At 53.0% G+C, this 19,518-nt stretch overlaps 1 protein-coding gene across 3 annotated transcripts in view; it reads left to right on the forward strand.

The window, feature by feature from the left end:
• Nucleotides 1-3,526: 3,526 nt before the first annotated feature.
• FBLIM1 (filamin binding LIM protein 1) overlaps nt 3,527-19,518 on the forward strand; it is a 31,148-nt gene continuing 15,156 nt past the window's right edge. Inside the window, exons 1-4 of one of the 3 annotated variants that reach the window (XM_053576830.1) lie at nt 3,527-4,877; nt 6,252-6,413; nt 12,127-12,270; nt 12,515-12,787. In XM_053576830.1, the coding sequence (XP_053432805.1) occupies nt 12,535-12,787 (253 nt within the window). In that variant the 5' untranslated portion in view covers nt 3,527-4,877; nt 6,252-6,413; nt 12,127-12,270; nt 12,515-12,534. Of the gene's footprint in view, nt 4,878-6,251; nt 6,414-6,757; nt 6,836-12,126; nt 12,271-12,514; nt 12,788-19,518 lie in introns of those variants that run through there. The other 2 variants (XM_053576828.1, XM_053576829.1) reach the window with 2 other exon arrangements.

A 19,518-nucleotide genomic window follows, 5' to 3' on the forward strand; every position in this document is an offset into this window, starting at 1 on the left:
GGGCCATAAAGTGAGACTCTGTCTCTACAAAAAACAAACAAAAAAAAGAATGGAGAAGCAAAAATCCAATGTACTCAATTGTAATATGAAGACAATTGATTCTAGTACATGGTGGGGGGTGAGGGAATGAGGGAGTAGAGAGAGGGAAGGAGGGAGGTGGATAGGGGGTCAGGTGAGTGACACGCCTCTTGGGGGCAGGACACATAAGAGGGACTTTCCCTAACAAATGCAAGCAGTATAACCTGGTTCTTTGTTCCCTCAATGATTCCCCAACAATAAAATCACTGAGGCTGTGGTGTCAGCTGGAGCCGGGGACATCTCTCAGTTCCTTGCCATGTAGGCCTCTCCACAGGGCAGGTCACAACACAGCACTGGCTTCTCTTCTCTCCCTGACTGAGCACGTCAGCAAGACAAACCAGCCAGTAGCCTCTGTCTTTTGTAAGCTAGTACTGAAAGTGGCATCCATTATTCTTGCCAGAATCTATTTTTTTTTTTTTTTTGTAGAGACAGAGTCTCACCCTATGGCCCTGGGTAGAGTGCCGTGGCATCACACAGCTCACAGCAACCTCCAACTCCTGGGCTTAAGCAATTCTCTTGCCTCAGCCTCCCGAGCAGTTGGGACCACAGGCGCCCGCCACAACGCCCAGCTATTTTTTTGTTGCAGTTCAGCCAGGGCCAGGTTTGAACCCGCCACTCTCGGTATATGGGGCCAGCGCCTTACCGACTGAGCCACAGGTGCCGCCCCTATTTTTTTTTTTTTTTTGAGACAGAGCCTCAAGCTGTCGCCCTGGGTAGAGTGCTGTGGTATCACAGCTCACAGCAACCTCCAACTCCTGGCTCAAGCGATTCTCCTGCCTCCGCCTCCCAAGTAACTGGGACTACAGGCGCCCACCACAATGCCCAGCTATTTTTTGGTTGCAGCCGTCATTGTTGTTTGGTGGACCGGGCTGGATTTGAACCCACCAGCTCTGGTGTAAGTGGCTGTCATCTTAGACGCTTGAGCCACAGGCCCCGAGCCAACCAGAATCTATTGGTGAGAAGCAAGTCACTAGGTGCCACCCACTCAAAGGGAAGGCACGAATTCAAGGGAGGTGGGATCCCAGGGGACATCTTAGAAGCTGCTTCCACAGAGGGGTCCTTTGAGGAGGGAATATTTGAGCAGAGACCTGAATGGAAGGAGGGAGCAAGGTCCCAGGCTGAGAGAACAGTGCGAGCAAAGGTTACAGGGGGAACCAGTGGGAGCCTTCTAGGAGCAGAGAGAGGATGGAGTGACAGGAAGGCAGCCACAGAGGTGGGCAGGGCCTGGGTCACTCAGGCCACAGCCCAGAGCAGGGATCTGATGTGATATAATGTGATATAATGTGACTTACACTTTTTTTTTTTTTTTTGCAGTTTTTTGGCTGGGGCTGGATTTGAAATCGCCACCTCAGGCATATGGGACTGGCGCCCTACCCCTTTGAGCCACAGGCACCACCCTGACTTACACATTTGAAGGAGTCCCTCTTGTTGCTGCTTTTAGAATAGACAGTTTAGGCCTGGTGTGGTGGCTCAGGCCTATAATCCTAGCACTTTGAGAGGCCAAGGTTGGGAGGATCACTTGAGGCCAGGGCAACATAGCAAAACCCTATCTCTACCAGAGCTACTCAGGAGGCTGAGGCGGGCCGATTGTTTGAGCCCAGAAGTTTGAGGTTGCAGTGAGCTGTAATACCACCACTACACTCTAGCCCTGGTGATAGAAGACCTTGTCTCTAAGGTCTAAAAAGTTAGAATAGATAGTTTAGAAACAGGTAAACCAGTTTGGAAGCATTTGGAATAACCCAGAGGAGAAGATGGGACTTCTCAGGCCAAGGATGTGGGGTTGAAGGCTCCAGAGGGGTCTGAGGTGTGAGGAAGGGTCAGTGTGGCTGGAGCAGGGGGTGAAGGGGCACAGCGGTTGGAGGGACTGTTGTAGAAGTGGGTTAGGGCTAGATCACTGGGGGCCAGGGCGAGGGTTTTGGCATGGACCCTGAGAGAGGTCTAGTGGGGAGCCACAGAGGTCTGTGCACAGCTCAGAAGATGGTCAGGTGCTGCTTTGGTGAGCTACTGTGAGGAGTGGATTATAAAGATAAGAGTGACCAGATCCAATTTCAAGGACTCCCTTGCAGGTGGGGGGGGGAAGAATACAAAAGTCATGTGAAAGCGAATATTTATTTAGAATAAGGAAAAAAGGACAACAAATTACTGGAGACTTGGAGATTTGAGTCCATTCTTCTGATGGACCCTGATTACTCTGCCCACACAGGAACACTGTGTGGAAATGCTTTCTGAGTGTAACCTGGCTTCTGTCTCAGACTAAACCCCTCTGTAACTCCCAGGCCTCACGGGGGCTGTGCAAGTGAGGCCATGAGCATAAGTTTTATTAACTTTACAATAAACCTATCTCTGGCTAAGAGGCCAGAGGAGGCCAGAGGAAGCCAGAAGGGGGCCGTGTCAGGGTCTAGGCCATTTTGTGCTTTAATAAGGAGGGGTCTTGGGACTTGGGGGTGCCAAGATAGGTCTGCAAGGGGGGTGTTGAGATAGACAGATGCTGCTGGGAGTGGAGATTCCTGGGGGGATAGGGGCTCTGGCGGGGCGGGGTGAAGGAGGATGGGACCAGCGAGGGCTTGGGGCAGGTTCAGGGACTCTCACAAACAAGGTAAGGAGGGGCCCTGACCAGCAAGGCCTGGATTGAGGACAGGCCCTCCGGCTCCTGCCTTTTTCCCCCTCCCCCCCGAGTCTGTGCTGATTTGCTGAGTGGATGGCCTGGCCGTGGGAACCAGCCTGCCTGGCCAGACCCAGTTTAGGCCCCTAAATTAGAAGGGGATTAACACCCAGACATTGTTGTCACAGTCGGGTCTTGGGAAGCTGGGCCATGCCTGAGTGAGGCGGGTGGGCACAGGCTTGGGGCCCGACAGTGGGAGATCCATGTGGCTGTAACTGTGGCCTGATCAGTTCCCCTATGGATTCTGAACGACATTCCCTATGAACTTGGTCTATTTAGTCAAGGGACCTGGAGCTAGATAGGTTTGAATGATGCTCATTCACTGATGGATGTGACCTTGAGCAAGTTGCTCTCTGTGCCTCAATTTCCTCCATTTGTTGAGAGGATTGAAGAAGATGATGGAGGTAGGACGCTAAGCCCAGAGCCTGAACAGGTGCTTATCTCAGCATTAACAGCCACCATGATTGGCCACACCTGGGTCCTGTATGCATCCCCAGAGCCAGGGGTTGTGGCAATCCCACCTGAACCCCAGGCATTGAGAATGGAGGGGAGGTTCCCCAAACAGAAACTGGGTGCTGTTTTCAGAATCAGAGAGAGCAACACTGCACTGACCGGAACAACAGATGTCCTTCTGCAGGACCAAGTTTCTTCCTTCCCTTTCCTTCAGCTCTTTGTCCATCTCATTATAATATTCTAAAACATCTGTCCTCTGTGGTGGGAAGAGGAGAGGAACTCACCTCTGAACACCTACTAGGCATTAGGCTTTTTTTTTTTTTGAGACAGAGCTTCAAGCTGTCACCTTGTGTAGAGTGCTGTGACATCACAGCTCACAGCAACCTCCAACTCCTGGGCTCAAGAGATTCTCCTGCCTCCACCTCCCAAGTAGCTGGGACTACAGGCACCCACCACAACGCCCGACTATTTTTTGGTTGCAGCCGTCATTGTTGTTTGGCGGGCCTAGGGCTGGATTCGAGCCCACCAACTCAGGTGTATGTGGCTTGTGGCTGGCGCCTTAGCCACTTGAGCCACAGGCACGGAGCCAGCATCAGGCATTTTTATCCACATTATCCCATCAAATTCTCACAACAAAGCCATAAGGGGAGTCCTGCTATCTCTGCAAGAGGAAATGGGGGCCCAGAGAGAATTGATTCTAGGATCCAGCTGGCGAGAGTGTATACCCCGTGAACAGTACATTCTGGAAACCACTTGAGAGTGATATGGAATAGCTACCATTTGCAGGATGCTGACTATGGGCAGGCCCTTTGTCCCAACATTTCTGCAAAGGGAAGCATATGCCTCCCCAGGCACAGGCAACCAGCTCAGAGAAGTGAGAAAACTTGTCCAAGGTCACAGACAGCACCAGAGCACTGGGAGTTAAGTCTGACCTCAAAGCCCACGTTTTCCCCACTGACCCCCTTTCCCTGGTTCTTCCCTAGTTCTTCTGTTCTGGATCCTCCTTATCTCAGGTTAACTGACCCCTCTTCACCTCCGCCTCTGTCCCCATCCTTCTTCTGTCTTACCGCTTATTCATTAGCACATTTCACTACCAATAATCATAAGATTATATTAATTTACTTTATGTGTCGCTCTCCCTTACCTCCCCATAAGCTCCGTGAGGACAAGGATGGCTTATGTCTGACTTGATTCCCGCTGGCTCCTTGACTGACCCCTAGCACATGGTTGGTGCCAAGCCAGTGTCTGCTGAGCCCAGGCCCTCTCCTGTGGACGGCAGGTGCCACACTCCCCAGCAGAATGCATAGCGGCAAATGTCCTCACTGCCCTGGAACCTGCCCCTAAACCTCTCTCTTCACCCTTCCCTACCACCCAGGGTCTCAGCTGTCACAATCCGAATAGAAGACTGAGCTCATTTGCCTGCTGGGGCCCTTGGAGAGGGGAAGGGAAGAAAGCCAGTCCGAGCCTGGCAAGGAGGGTGGAGGGCAATAGAGCCTCTGAGCTGGCAGACAAAGGGCGTGTGTTCTCGTCTAGCGCACTTCCTGGGTTTCCATTGCAGGAAGTTTGGCACCTGCTGATCGGTGACACTGACACCCTGGCTAGTACAGAAGACTCTTAGCTGACACTCACCCTTCCATCAGGAGCAACAGCAGAGGACCGGGTGGCCAGAGGTGCAGGACGCCAGGTGAGTGGAAGCAGCGGGACCCTCATATGCCCCTTGCACCATCCCAGAGCAGATGAAGGAGGCCCGGGTCCTAGACTGAGTCATTGTGACCTTGAACAAGGTCCCAAGTCAACCCTTTAGTACCTTATTGTCCCGCAGAGGGGTGCAGAGAGATGGTTCAGAGACGTTATGGAGGTAAAGGAGGACAGCTCCACTTTTATCTGTCTTGAATGAGTTTCTAGGTCACCAACACTTGAAAGGGGCACTACCGCTGACAGTGTCTGAAAACCCCGGAGTGGTACCTTTCACCTTTTGGACATTCCCATCTCTGGGGTTCAGTGGCTCCCTCTCAGCAGAGGGTACAGGGAAATCTCCAAAGGGTGCTATAGAGTGGGGGGCATCATTGCCAAGCTGGGGCGTGAGCTGACTGGGGCTCAGGCAACCTTGAGGTCATCTTACTCTGGCGTGTAGAACTCTTATTGCCTCTTGGAGCTTCAGCTTCTGCATCTGTGAAGGTTGGCAGAATACCCACCCCAGGGATCAGATTAGCCCAGGGCCACCCATTGGTCTGGTTTGAATCCATCTCAGTCACTTGCCTCTTTAGTGGCCTTAAGACCCTCAGGCCTCAGTGTCCCACGGGTAGTAATAATCAGCCCTGGGACACAGGGCTCTAAGAGGGGATGAAAGGAGAAGTTTGAGGCAGGGCTCTAGCATGTAGGAAGCCCCCATGCACATCAGCTGCTCTGCGGCTGTAACTGCAGCCAGGCTGTGATGATCAAATGACCAGCGGGACGGGAGGGACAATGATCAGTGGGTGAGGGGTTCTGAGTGTCCAGTAACCCCTCCCATTCTCACCCCCATGAACTTGAGCCCCTCAGGAGCAGCCCCAGAGCTATGCTGGGGGTGAGGGGACTGCAGCTGCAGGCTACCAGAGAAGAGCCTGGCTGCCCCCGAGATGGCGCTGGGTCCAGCACTCTTCTGGCCTCAGCCACTGTGGCTTTAATCAAAAGAACAATCTGTTTTCTCAGAATCAGACCCAGATTCCTTTTCCCACAACGTTCCTGAAGCCTCTAGGGACCCAGTGGGCCCATCCCAGCCCCTTCCCAGGCCCCAGAGCCCAGGCTCTGCCTCCCCTCCTGGCTCCATGGTCTATCTACTCCAGCTTTGAGGGTGGACAGGAGGTAGAGGGAGGGGGTCAGCCACAAGGCCAGCTGGGGCCTGCTTGCCAGGTCTCCCAGAGGGGCCTGTCTCCCAGGACACTGGGACCCACCTGCTGACCGGTTATAGAATGGAGACAGGCAGTGACTGCTTGGGACAGCAGATCAAGGGCACTTCCTGGAAAAGCCCCAAACCCAGCAGATATTAACCACTGACTGTGCACCTTACTATCCTCAGGCCACCCTAGAGAGGGAGGCAGCGGTTACCCTATTTTACAGATGAATAAACTGAGGCCCAGGAAGGTGGAATGACTTGTCGAGGCCTCACCTTAGTGAAGGGCCATGGAACCCTGGTCTGCATGACTTTTAGACTCTGACAGATCCTGGGGCCAAACTAGGTGTAAGTAGCCCACCCACCGCCCACTGGACAGGGCAGGTGGGGCGGCCAACTTAGGTCGTAGGGGAGACAAGTAAGGGCCCCTCAGAGTACACGAAGGACCTGGGGGGTGGGCTGCAGGAAAAGACCCCCACCCACCCCACCTCCCCACCCGAACCTGGGCAGAGGGGGAGGGGGAGAAGTGGCCGAAGAAACAAAGGGAGGGGGAGGGGCGGCGCGGGGCACGGCCCGGCAGGTGGGGGGGCAGGTGGGGCGGGAATCCCGCGCCCCCTCCCCTGGAGCTTCACCTTTTATGGTAAAGGCGGCGCGGGGCGGCGGGGCGGAGGGAGCCGAGGGGCGGGGAGGGCGGTGGGGCGGGAGGTGCCGCGGCTCCAGGCTCTGCTCGCTCGGAGTCGGATCCGAGCTGCCGGGCGCGGGCAGCCCAGGTAAGTGGGCGCGGGGGTGGGGGTGGGGTCCTAACGTGCTTCGGTCTCTGTCTCCGGAGGGGCAGGGCCCAGTAAGGGTGGCAGGGGTCGTGTCCCTGCCCGGGAGCTGGGAGACCGTCCGGGCGCGCAGGGCGCAAGCTTCCTCACAAAGAAGACAGCGTCCCGCACATGGATCGGATTAAAACCCCCGGCGGCGCCCCGCGCTGACCCGGCCAGCCGCGCTCCTTGGCTGCTTGCGGGCCGGCGCCGCGTTTCCGGAGCTCCAGGCTCCCTTTACCAGCCAGGATCAGACAAGGGGAAGGAGGGCCCTCGGGCTGACCCTCTCTGGACCTCAAATGCCCGTCGGGGGCTGGGAAAGTGTAGGACTAGGCGATCCCCAAGGAGTGTGCCGAGGGGCTATCTTGGCGTCGGCCCTCCCCCAGCCTCGATCTGAGGACCCCGGGGAGAATTCTTGCTCTTTTTTTTATTTTCTTTGAGACAGTGTCTCGCTTTGTCTCTCTTGGTGTAGAGTGCTGTGGCTTCATAGCTCACAGCAGCCTGAAACTCTTGGGCTCAAGTGTTCTCCTTGCCTCAGCCTCCGGAGTAGCTGGGATTAGAGGCGCCCACCACAACGCCTGGCTCAGGCTGGTCTCCGAACTCCTGAGCTCAGGTGATCCACCCCCCTTGGCCTCCCAGAGTGCTAGGATTACAGGTGTGAGCCACCTCTCCTGGCCCAGATTCCTGCTCTTAATAATGGTGGCAGCTGGGGCAGTGCCTGTGGCTCAAAGGAGTAGGGCGCCGGCCCCCAAAACTGCAAAACAGAAAAAAAAAATGGTGGTCTAAGTCCATGTCCTCTCAAGACCCTCCAGTGGGACCCAGCCCTCTAGGGCTGAATAACCAGCTGTCCTTCTCTTTATACCTACCAAGTGCCTTGATCCTGAGCACTCTCTCATGTCCTCTAAGCCACCCTCAGGACAGACTCATTATTCTCTTCATGAAAAAAGTTAAGGTCAGAGAAGTTTGGTGACCTGCTCAGAGTCGCCCAGTAGGAAGGAAGTAGGGCCCAGTGTGAACCCAACTCTGTGCCTCCACTGGTTCCCTGGGGCGGAGGAAAGGTTGATCGAACCCCACTCTAAGGCTGCAAAGACCCCAGTGTTTGGTGGGGGGTGGCCAGAGCACAGTCCCTGCCCCCACCTCCAGCAACGTTTCATGGCAGACCCACACAGACTGCTTATCTAGTTATTAAAGAATGGGGCTTAGAGGTGCTTACGGAGTTTTTCTGGAGGGGGCAATAAGGAGTAGGCAGGGGGACACAGGGAGTGGGGCCTCTCCCCCCTCAGCACCGCATCCCCTGTGCCAGGGTTGCAGCCTAAAGCCGGGCTGGGTGGGTGGCTGGCTGGATACCAGTCTCCTTCCTTCCTCTTGACAGGAAATGACTTTCCTTCCCTTTGTTCCCACTTTCTCTGCTTACCCAACTAGATCTCTGATTCGCCTGGGGGCAGGGAAGGGTAAAGGCGGATGGGGGCGGAGGGTCCCCTGGGCGTGGCTGAATGCCAGGCTGCCCCGTGGGGGAGCTTACACACACCCCCTCCAGGGTGACTTGAGGGCAGAGGGATCCGAGGGAAGAGGAAGCTCCCTTTCCTGGTGGGATATAACTGGGCTTTGAAAATCTCCAGCTCAATCTTGTACCCTGGGGCCTGAGGTCCCTGCAGTAACTGCTTGGAAGGGATGGGGGTGGGCTACCCAGCTGTGAACATCTGGCCTCTGACGAACATTTTTCGAGAAACTGGGCAGATTCGATTTCCCGGAGGAGTGTCATAGAGTCAGGGCTGTGTGGGAAGGCGGAGCCAGGGGGTGGGGGGGGACATCCTGAGGGCCACAGCAGGCTCTGGAACTAGCCCAGAATGTGCTGACCACAGGTTACCCCATCCGGATTGGGCCATTCTGGGGTGAGAACAGGCCTGGGAATTTGGGGAGCCTTGTACTATCCAAGGAAGACAAGGTATGTCATCTAAGGTTTGAGGACACTCTGGACTTCCAGGCTGAATGATGCTCCATTAGAATCCCAAGTCTGTCATGATGACCTTGGGCTCATCTGTGAAGTGGGGGTACTGTGGCCCTCCTTGGAGCTGGGGAGAGTCAGGTGAGCACTTGGCATGGTGCCTGGCACAAAGCAAGCACGGTTGTTTGATATTCCTTACTTAAATTTCAGATATGTTCTTTTAAACATTTTTATTTTTTTGTTGTTGCATTTTGGCCCAGGTTGGGTTTGAACACACCACCCTCAGTATATGGGACTGGCGCCCTACTGGCTGAGCCATAGGCACCGCCCCAAATTTCAGATATGTTCTTAACATCGTTTACAAAAATAGATTCTTAAACTCATAACAAAGTGTGAAACTAAAGCCTTTGACAGCTGGGATAAGTATATATACTTCCAAATGTCACTTCCAAAACCAGAAACAAAATAGAAGTACTCTCAAAGACTCTTAAAGGTCTTTCCTAATATATTGGTCTCTTATTCAGAACAGATTTTTTTTTTTTTTGGTCAGATTGAGCTATAGGTGTTAGCCAAACGTATAAGCCAACTTAAGAGGAATCGGGGGACACACATTATTGTTTTTGCTTTTTTTTTTTTTTTTTTTTGTAGAGACAGAGTCTCACTTTATGGCCCTCGGTAGAGCGCTGTGGCCTCACACAGCTCAAAGCAACCTCCAACTCCTGGGCCCAAGCGATTCTCTTGCCTCAGCCTCCCGAGTAGCTGGGACCACAGGCACCCGCCACAATGCCCGGCTACCTTTTGGTTGCAGTTTGGCCGGGGCTAGGCTTGAACCCGTCACCCTCTGTATATGGGGCCGGCGCCCTACTGACTGAGCCACAGGCGCCGCCCTTTTTTTTTTGAGACTGAGTCTCACTATTCACTATGTTGTCTTTGGTAGAGGGCTGTGCCATCACAGCTCACAGCAACCTCAAACTCTTGGCTTAAGTAATCGTCTTGCCTTAGCCTCCCAAGTAGCTGGGACTACACAGGTGCCTGCCACAATACCCAGCTATGTTTTGGTTGCAGTTGTCTTTTTTTTTTTTTTTTTTTTTGCGGTTTTTGGCCGGGGCTGGGTTTGAACATGCCACCTCTGACATATGGGGCTGGAGCCCTACTCCTTTGAGCCACAGGTGCCACCTGTCTTCTTTTTTTTGTTGTTTTTTTTTTGAGACAGAGCCTCAAGCTGTCGCCTAGGGTAGAGTGCCACAGCACACAGCTCACAGCAACCTCCAACTGCTGGGCTTAAGCGATTCTCTTTTTTTTTTGTAGAGACAGAGTCTCACTTTATGGCCCTCGGTAGAGTGCCGTGGCCTCACACAGCTCACAGCAACCTCCAACTCCTGGGCTTAAGCGATTCTCTTGCCTCAGCCTCCCGAGTAGCTGGGACTACAGGCGCCTGCCACAACGCCCGGCTATTTTTTGGTTGCAGTTTGGCTGGGGCTGGGTTTGAACCCTCCACCCTCGGTATATGGGGCCGGCGCCTTACTGACTGAGCCACAGGCGCCGCCCGTGCTGGGCTTAAGCGATTCTCTTGCCTCAGCCTCCCAAGTAGCTGGGACTACAGGCACCTGTCACAACGCCCGGCTATTTTTTGGTTGTAGTTGTCATTGTGTCCGGCGGGTCCGGGCTGGATTTGAACCCACCAGCTCTGGTGTATGTGGCTGGCGGCTTAGCCACTTGAGCTGCAGGCGCCGAACCTGTCATTGTTTGTTAGCAGACCCGGGATGAACCTGACTGCTTTGGTGTATGTGGTCGGCACCTTAAGCACTGAGCTACGGGCGCCAAGCCTGTTTTTGCTGTTATTATTATTCTCCATCAGTCATCAAGATGGTCTGCAGCAGCCAACTCACTTTGGGTCCTAACAGCATGCAATGGACTCCCAAGTCCACTACTGAGACTCAGCCCCATTTCTTTTTTTTTTTTTTTTTTTGTAGAGACAGAGTCTCACTTTATGGCCCTCGGTAGAGTGCCGTGGCCTCACACAGCTCACAGCAACCTCCAACTCCTGAGCTTCAGCGATTCTCCTGCCTCAGCCTCCCGAGTAGCTGGGACTACAGGCGCCCGCCACAACACCCGGCTATTTTTTGGTTGCAGTTCAGCCGGGGGCCGGGTTTGAACCCGCCACCCTCGGTATATGGGGCCAGCGCCTTACCCACTGAGCCACAGGCGCTGCCCTCAGCCCCATTTCTTGAAGTTCACTCTCTGGGTCCCTATTTCTTCCCCATTTACCTGTGGACTAGGCTTCAAGTTATGTCAAGGTGACCCAGACAGAGATAGGAAAAGGGCATATTTTTAGGCCTGGGCATAAGCATTGGGTGCTCAGTGAGGACTCCTGAGCTGGGTGTGGCCAACTCACCCACCTCGGCCTCAGTTCCTGAGCCTACTGTCTGTTGGAACCCCCTGAGAGATGGGAAATGGCCTTTTCCTGACTCAGGGTGCCACCCTGGTCTCAGTTCTACACTCTGGCACACAAAGCACACAGACACAGCTGGAGGCCTACGTGCAGGGCCAGATACTTGATAGTAAGCCAGCATATCCTATGGTTGGGCTGTCAGTGCCCTGTGGAAACACACGGCAGACCTCAGAGGAGGCCAGGAATCCAGGGAGGCTTCCTGGAGGAAGTGGTGCTTGAGCTGGGCCTCTAAGGGAAGGCTGAAATTTACCCTGGCGGGGGGGGAGGGGGGCAGGGCAGAAGAGGACAAACAAAGTAGAAACAGCCCTGGCTTGGTGGCTCGGGCCTGTAATCTTAGCACTCTAGGAGACTGAGGCTGGAGAATCTCTTGAGGCCAGGAGTTCAAGGTTGGAGTGAACTATGATAAGACCATTGTGAGACCCTGTCTCAAGAAAATAAAAGTCAAATAAACAAACTAAAAACAAAGCCAAACCATAGTAAAAACATTCTAAGACAAGTAAAAGAGAAAGACTTAGTGAGGAAGGATGAGTGGTCCGAGTCCATAGCAATTTGGACTTTATTCTTAAGTGTCAGAGAGCCATGGAGGGGTTCTGAGTACAGGAGAGTCAGGTTTATGCTCCAGAAAGATAGGAGTTAGGAGTTAAGACTTTGCCCCTCTGAGTCTTTCTTTGTCTGTTAGGGTGATAATACTGCCTGCCCTGCAGCAGCATTGTGGGGATTTGGGAGTTAATGAACAAGACATGCCTGGAGCCTTGGGAACACTCTGCCAGCTGGTCTTGTCACCCTTACTGACCCCCTGCCCCCTCTGCCTCCAGAGCCTGGTCCTGACTCTGGACATTTTCTCTTTCCTTCCCTCAGCAGGGACTTTGGCTCTCCCAGGAGAATCCAGATCCCCTGTGAGCTGTGTCACTTGGGTGTGGTCCAATTCAGCTGAGCTGGGGCTGGGAGCTGCAGGATCTGTGGCTTCCTCGTACTTCTCAGAGGAGGAAAATCATTTGTGAGGTGAGGTGGACAGAGCTGCCTTTTTCTCCCCCAGGGGAGCAGGTTGGAAAGGCAGTTAGGACTTTTGTGTTCCATACTGTGGCCAAGTCCTCTGGTGGACATGTGTCTTCTCCTGCAGGGCACCCCTACCCCTCTTTGGCTGGGCTGGGTGTTTGGCATGGTGAGGAGTCTCCATGGCCTGGGGGGGGGCATCTGTGTCCAGGTGGAGTGCATCCCTGTGCCCTGATCCCTGCTGTGCCCGCAGCCCCAGCAGGAACCGAAGCAATGGCCTCAAAGCCTGAGAAGAGGGTGGCTTCGTCTGTCTTTATCACCCTGGCACCGCCCCGCCGTGATGTGGCTGTGGTGGAAGAAGTGAGGCGAGCAGCTTGTGAGGCCCGGCGTGGAGGCCCAGCCCGGGAGGCTCCTGTCCACATGAAGGCACCCGGGACTGGCTTGGCAGGCAGGCCCAGCCCTTGGACACCCCCTGGCAGGGCTGCAGCTGCAGTGCCAGTCATATCATCCCAGCTCTCCAATGGAGGTAAGAGGGGGAAGGGACTTGGAGGGAGACCGGGTCTGAGGTAGCAGTGAGGTAGGCAAGAAAGGGCAAACCTCAGAGCCATTCATTCATTCATCGAGCCCCTACTAAGTACCAGAAAGACGCTGGAACCCCACCTACCTGGGTGTGAATCCTGGCTCCTTCATTTGTTGGCTAAATAAAGTTGCAGGCACTTAACCTCTCTCCCTACTCACTGAGCCACAGGCGCCGCCCCTGGAGGTGCGACTTTTTTTTTTTTTTTGGTTTTTGGCCAGGGCTGGGTTTGAACCCACCACCTCCGGCATATGGGACCAGCGCCCTACTCCTTGAGCCACAGGCGCCACCCGGAGGTGCGACTTTTTAAGGAGTGGTCAGGATAGCTTCCCTGGGGAGATGACATTTCAGCGGAGACCTGAATGACAGGATGGAGTTGGCCAGGGGGAGGTGGAGCTTGAAGGTCAATGGAAACTGTAAGTGCAAAGGCCCTGAGGCAAGAATGAATTTGGAGGCGGCGCCTGTGGCTCAGTGAGTAGGGTGCCGGCCCCATATGCCGAGGGTGGTGGGTTCAAACCCAGCCCCGGCCAAACTGCAACAAAAAAATAGCCGGGCGTTGTGGCGGGCGCCTGTAGTCCCAGCTGCTCGGGAGGCTGAGACAAGAGAATCGTGTAAGCCCAAGAGTTAGAGGTTGCTGTGAGCCGTGTGACGCCTCGGCACTCTACCCGAGGGCGGTACAGTGAAACTCTGTCTCTACAAAAAAAAAAAAGAATGAATTTGGATGTTGAAGGATCTCAAGGGTGGTTTTATTCTGTCTTGGGCTCTGCTGTTCATTCACTTGCTGTGTGATCGTTTAGGCAGTTTCTTTGCTGTGAGCCTTGGTCTCTTCTGGAAATTGGAAATTTGTATGTGTATGTGACCTATCAGTCACAAAACTAATAACTTCATAAAAAAGTCTTTTTATTTATTTATTTATTTATTTATTTTTTTTTTTTTTTGGTAGAGACAGAGTCTCACATACCACCCTCAGGTAGAGTGCCGTGGAACCACACAGCTTACAGCAACCTCTAACTCTTGGGCTTACGCGATTCTCTTGCCTCAGCCTCCGGAGCAGCTGGGACTACAGGCGCCCGCCACAACGCCCGGCTATTTTTTGGTTGCAATTTGGCCGGGGCTGGGTTTGAACCCGCCACCCTCGGCATATGGGGCCGGCGCCCTACTCACTGAGCCACAGGTGCCGCCCCATAAAAAAGTCTTTTACCTTGTACTTGGTCTGAGCTGGCCCTGTTGCCATGGTGACAAGGCCACTCCCAGGTGTCTTTCCCTGCCTCTGCCAGTGAAGGACTTGGTTGGGTGGGATAGGAGTGAGGAAGGGAATAGCCCAGGACCCCGGGGGGTGGCCCATCATCTGACAGGGCCCCAGCTGGAGTGGCAAGGTGCTGAGACACTAAGGGTAAGAAGCCAACCTAGGATGGCAACTGAACCTGGAGTCCCCTGGGTGCCTAGTCAGGTACCCTGCTGTCCCTGAGCAAGCCTAGGGCAGCCCTGCCCTTCATCACCATGGAAACCACCTAGTGACCAAGGGGAAGGGCAATCACAAGATGTCAGGAAGTAGTCAAGATGGGGTCTGTGTGTGTGTATTCATGTGACAGGCTTCTGGCGCCTCCTAAATTGATCTTTCCTGCCTAATCACACATCCCAGGAACACAGGCTCTTTCCAGTCACCTCTCCGTGTAGGAGAACCAGGACCCAGGACCATGTTGACACAATTCACACATGTGATCTGATAGGGAGAAAAAAATTATGTCCCTTGTAGGTGGAAATATATAGTTTGGATGTCAACATTTCTGGGACATTTTCACAGGTTATTGGAATTATGGACTGAAGATCCTAGGAGCGTGAGGAATAAAAATCAGACTTTCCTGGGTGGCGCCTGTGGCTCAGTCGGTATGGCGCCGGCCCCATACACGGAGGGTGGCGGGTTCGGGCCCGGCCCCGGCCAAGCTGCAACCAAAAAATAGCCCGGCGTTGTGGCGGGCGCCTGTAGTCCCAGCTACTCAGGAGGCTGAGGCAAGAGAATCACTTAAGCCCAGGAGTTGGAGGTTGCTGTGAGCTGGGTGAGGCCACGGCACTCTACCGAGGGCCATAAAGTGAGACTCTGTCTCTACAAAAAAAAAAAAAAAATCAGACTTTCCTTGGGAAAGCCTTAACAGTCACCAGCCCGCCAGGCTGGCCAGGCATTTGTCTGCTGGTCTTTCACCTTCAAGTAGAACACAGGGAACCCTGGGATTGGGTCTTGCTAGAGTGAGATAAGTTTTAGGTGAGCAGTTTGATCGAGAATCTGGTCTGATTGTAGCACACAAACGCTGTCCCTGGTAGTGCCTTGGGACCCTCTGCCCTGCCAGCTGCTTAAAGCTGATGATCTCTGCAGCAGGCTGCCCCTCTGATTTCCCATCTGGTGCTAGTCCTCTCAATAACCCTCATGCAGCTTGGAGACCCCTTCCTGCCCACTTGCCCTGGGCCTCAGGTCCCCTCCCTTGCTTCCCTCTTTTGAATTCCTACCCACCCTTTGCAGGACAGGGTCCCTATACCACGAGGGGACAGTCCTTAGCGTCCCTGCTGCCTCTCTGATATCTGCCCTGACTCATTGGCTCCTGTAGAGCCCGGTTCTCACACTCCAGCCGCATTAGTGTCACCCAGGGTTTGTTTCAACACAGCTGTCTGGGCACCACCCTGGGTATTTCTGACTCAGCAGGTGTGTGCAGTGGGGCCTGAGAATTTGCATTTCTTATTCTTTCCCAGGTAATACTGATGCTCTGGTCTGGGGCCTACACTTGTAGAGCTGTTGTTCTAGTCCAAAGGTGTCAAGCAGGTGAAATTTGGGAGCTAGAAAAGCACAGTAGAATCTCCATAGCTGACTCCCTCCCTACAGTGACCACCTCCTTAAGTTGACCTAATTGTCACAGACGAGGCGTGCACCACATGCTTGTGTCAGTCCAGTGGGCCTAGTTCTGTATGTTGACCAGCTTGTTACAGTCCTTTTGGTGGTCAACTCACGGAGGTTCTATTGTAGTTCTCAATGTTTGCCCCTTGGACCAGCCACAGCAACATTGCCTGGGAACTTAGCAGACATGTAAATTCTCGAAGCCCGGCCAGACCTACTGGATCACTCTGGGATGGGGCCCACCCATCTGTGTTGAACAGACTCCCAGGGTGGTTCTATCCCATACCCAAGTGTGAGTACTAGAGCAAACTTCTTTTTTTTGTAGAGACAGAGTCTCACTTTATGGCCCTTGGTAGAGTGCCGTGGCCTCACACAGCTCACAGCAACCTCCAACTCCTGGGCTTAGGCGATTCTCCTGCCTCAGTCTCCCCAGTAGCTGGGACTACAGGTGCCCCCCACAATAGAGTAAACTTCTTATCTGTACAGTTTTTTCAGCCCTCAGTAGAAGGGGAAGCTGGTGTTGTCTTTGGAGAATGGATGAGAACCTGAGAGGCGCCCCAGTGAATTAGCTAGGAATGGGGCTAGAACCCAGGTGTTTGGGCTCAGGAGGCTTTTGGCACTGTCCATCTGCTTTCCACGGCGTCTCTGGCAGTCTGAGCCCCTGGAGCCTGGCCTTGTGCCCCAATGACAGGAAGAGGGTAGAGTTCCTTCTTTTTTTTTTTTTTTTTTTTGTGGAGACAGAGTCTCACTTTATCGCCCTCATTAGAGCGCCATGGCATCACACAGCTCACAGCAACCTCCAACTCCTGGGCTTAGGCGATTCTCTTGCCTCAGCCTCCCGAGTAGCTGGGACTACAGGCGCCCGCCACAACGCCTGGCTATTTTTTGGTTGCAGTTCAGCCGGGGCCGGGTTTGAACCTGCCACCCTCGGTATATGGGGCCGGCGCCTTACCGACTGAGCCACAGGCACCGCCCAGGGTAGAGTTCCTTCATGCCTCTTTTCCCAGGGGCACTATTCACAGTGGGCTGGCGGTGGACAGAGGATTGTCACAGATAATGGTCCTAGTCCCTCTCTAAGGCTTCCCTCCTGATCTTCCCCAGAACGACTTGGGTGGCAGTTATAGTAGGGATGGTTCTTGCACAGAGAAAAGAGCCTGGGGCTGAGGCTGTGCCCCCCGACTGGTCCTTGGGATCCAGGGCTGCTCCTGTCCCCACCCTGTCAGCCTGCACCGCAGGCAGCTCCTCGGAGCAGGAGTGAAGCTGTGCTAATAATAGAAATTATGTCATGCCAGTATGTTTGTCGTGGGTGTGGGCATGTGGTTTTATGACACTTTCAAATATACATAGAAGTAGAAAGAATAGTATAAGGAACCCTGCACACCCCACATCCCGTGTCAACGGTGATCAAGATTTGGTCACATTTGTTTCATCTATTTCTTCACTCCCTTTTCTTTTTGGGGGAAGAATTTTAAAGGAAACCTCAGTGATCGTGGCATTTCAGCCCCACATTCATCAGGGTGCATCTCTAAATACAGCCATTTTCCTACATAACCGCAATACCAAACAATGCCTCACAAAATAAACAAGAATGCCTTGTGTCTAAAATGCTGTCCATAACTAATTTTCTCTGATGGTCATAAAAATGCCTTTTAAACATTGGTTTGTAGTGGAATAAATGTTTTATGTAATGGCTAGTCTTTCTTTTCAGCTCTAATTCAGTGGAATATTTAGTCCCTTCTCATCTACAAAGTGAGGAGAATTAGCCAAGGTGATTAATTTTTTTGATCGAGAGATTAATGTTTTGACCCAGATAAGGTCTATTTTTTTTTTTGTAGAGACAGAGTCTCACTTTATGGCCCTCGGTAGAGTGCCGTGGCCTCACACAGCTCACAGCAACCTCCAACTCCTGGGCTTAGGCGATTCTCTTGCCTCAGCCTCCCGAGTAGCTGGGACTACAGGCGCCCGCCACAACGCCTGGCTATTTTTTTGGTTGCGGTTTGGCCGAGGCCAGGTTTGAACCCGCCACCCTCGGTATATGGGGCCGGCGCCTTACCGACTGAGCCACAGGCGCCGCCCAGATAAGGTCTATCTTATTATACCAGTGCTGTCCAATAAAAATAGAATCCTGAGTGGTGCCTGGTGGCTCAGTGAGTAGGGCGCTGGCCCCATTTACTGAGGGTGGCGGGTTTAAACCCAGCCCTGGCTGAACTGCAACCAAAAAATAGCCGGGCGTTGTGGCGGGCGCCTGTAGTCCCAGCTGCTTGGGAGGCTGAGGCAGGAGAATCGCGAAAGCCCAAGAACTGGAGATTGCTGTGAATCCTGTGATGTCATGGCACTCTACTGAGGGTGGTAAAGTGAGACTCTGTCTCTACAAAAAAAAAAAAGAATCCTAAGGGCCAGGCAAGGTAGCTCACGCCCGTAATCCCAACAATCTAAGAGGCTGTGGTGGGTGGATTGCTTGAGTTCAGGAGTTCAAGATCAGCCTGTGCAAGAGTGAGACCCCTGTCTCTAAAAATAGCCAGGCATTGTGGTGAGCACCTGCAGTCCCAGCTACTTGGGAGGCTGACGCAAGAGAATCGCTTAAGCCCAAGAGTTGGAGGTTGCTGTGAGCTGTAACGCCAAGGCACTCTGCAGAGGGGAAGGTAGTGAAACTGTTTCAAACAAACAACAAAAAAGAAAAAGTAAAACGAGGCTGGATTTGGTGGTTCACATCTATAATCTAGTTATTATGGGAAGGCAGGGCAGGAGGATTGCTTGAGCTCAGGAGTTCCAGACCAGCCTGAACAAGAGCCAGACCTTGTCTCTACCCAAATAGAAAAAAATTAGCCATGCTCAGTGGACTATACTTGTAGTCTCAGCTACTGGTGAGGCCGAGGCAGGAGGATGACTTGAGCCCAGGAGTTAGAGGTTGCTGTGAGCTGTGTGATGCTACTGCACTCTACCCAGGGTGACAGCCTGAGGCTCTGTCTCAAAAAAAGAAAAGAAAAGAGGGCGGTACCTATGGTTCAGTGGGTAGGGGGCTGGCCTCATATATTGAGGGTGGTGGGTTCAAACCTGGCCCTGGCCAAATTGCAACAAGAAAATAGCTGGGCGTTGTGGTGGGCGCCTGTAGTCCCAGCTACTCGGGAGGCTGAGGCAAGAGAATCGCCTAAGCCCAGGAATTGGAGGTTGCTGTGAGCTGTGTGACGCCATGGCACTCTACCGAGGGCGACAAAGTGAGACTCTGTCTCTACCAAAAAGAAAAGAAAACGGCAGTGTACAAATGGATTAAATGTTTTCCTGAGGGGAGAGAAAGTGTCACTGATGAAGAAAGGTCAAGGTAGCCAGTAATGGGCAGAACTGAGGAAAGCATACCAAAAATTCATCTAATTTTGCGTCAAAATCGTCAGCTTATTATGAGAAGCATAGCAGACCCAATAAACATCAATAGAGAAACAGGAAAATCTTTTTTTTTTTTTTTGCAGTTTTTGGCCAGGGCTGGGTTCAAACACACCACCTCCGGCATATGGGGCCTACTCTGTTGAGCCACAGGCACCACCCAAGAAACAGGAAAATCTTAACTGTAAATCTTTGACAACTCATGGCTCCTGCATCACAACAATGTGCCAGCTCACACAGCACTGTCTGTGAGGGAGTTTTTAGCTAGTTAACAAATAACTGTATTGGAACACCCTCTCTACTCACCTGGTATGGCCCCTAATGACTTTTTTCTTTATCTGAAGATAAAGGAAATGTTGAAAGGAAGACATTTTTATGACATTCAGGACATCGAGAGTAATATGACATTGACAGCTCT

The sequence above is a fragment of the Nycticebus coucang genome, chromosome 22 (genome assembly GCF_027406575.1).
Source record: "Nycticebus coucang isolate mNycCou1 chromosome 22, mNycCou1.pri, whole genome shotgun sequence".
Classification (NCBI taxonomy): domain Eukaryota; kingdom Metazoa; phylum Chordata; class Mammalia; order Primates; family Lorisidae; genus Nycticebus; species Nycticebus coucang.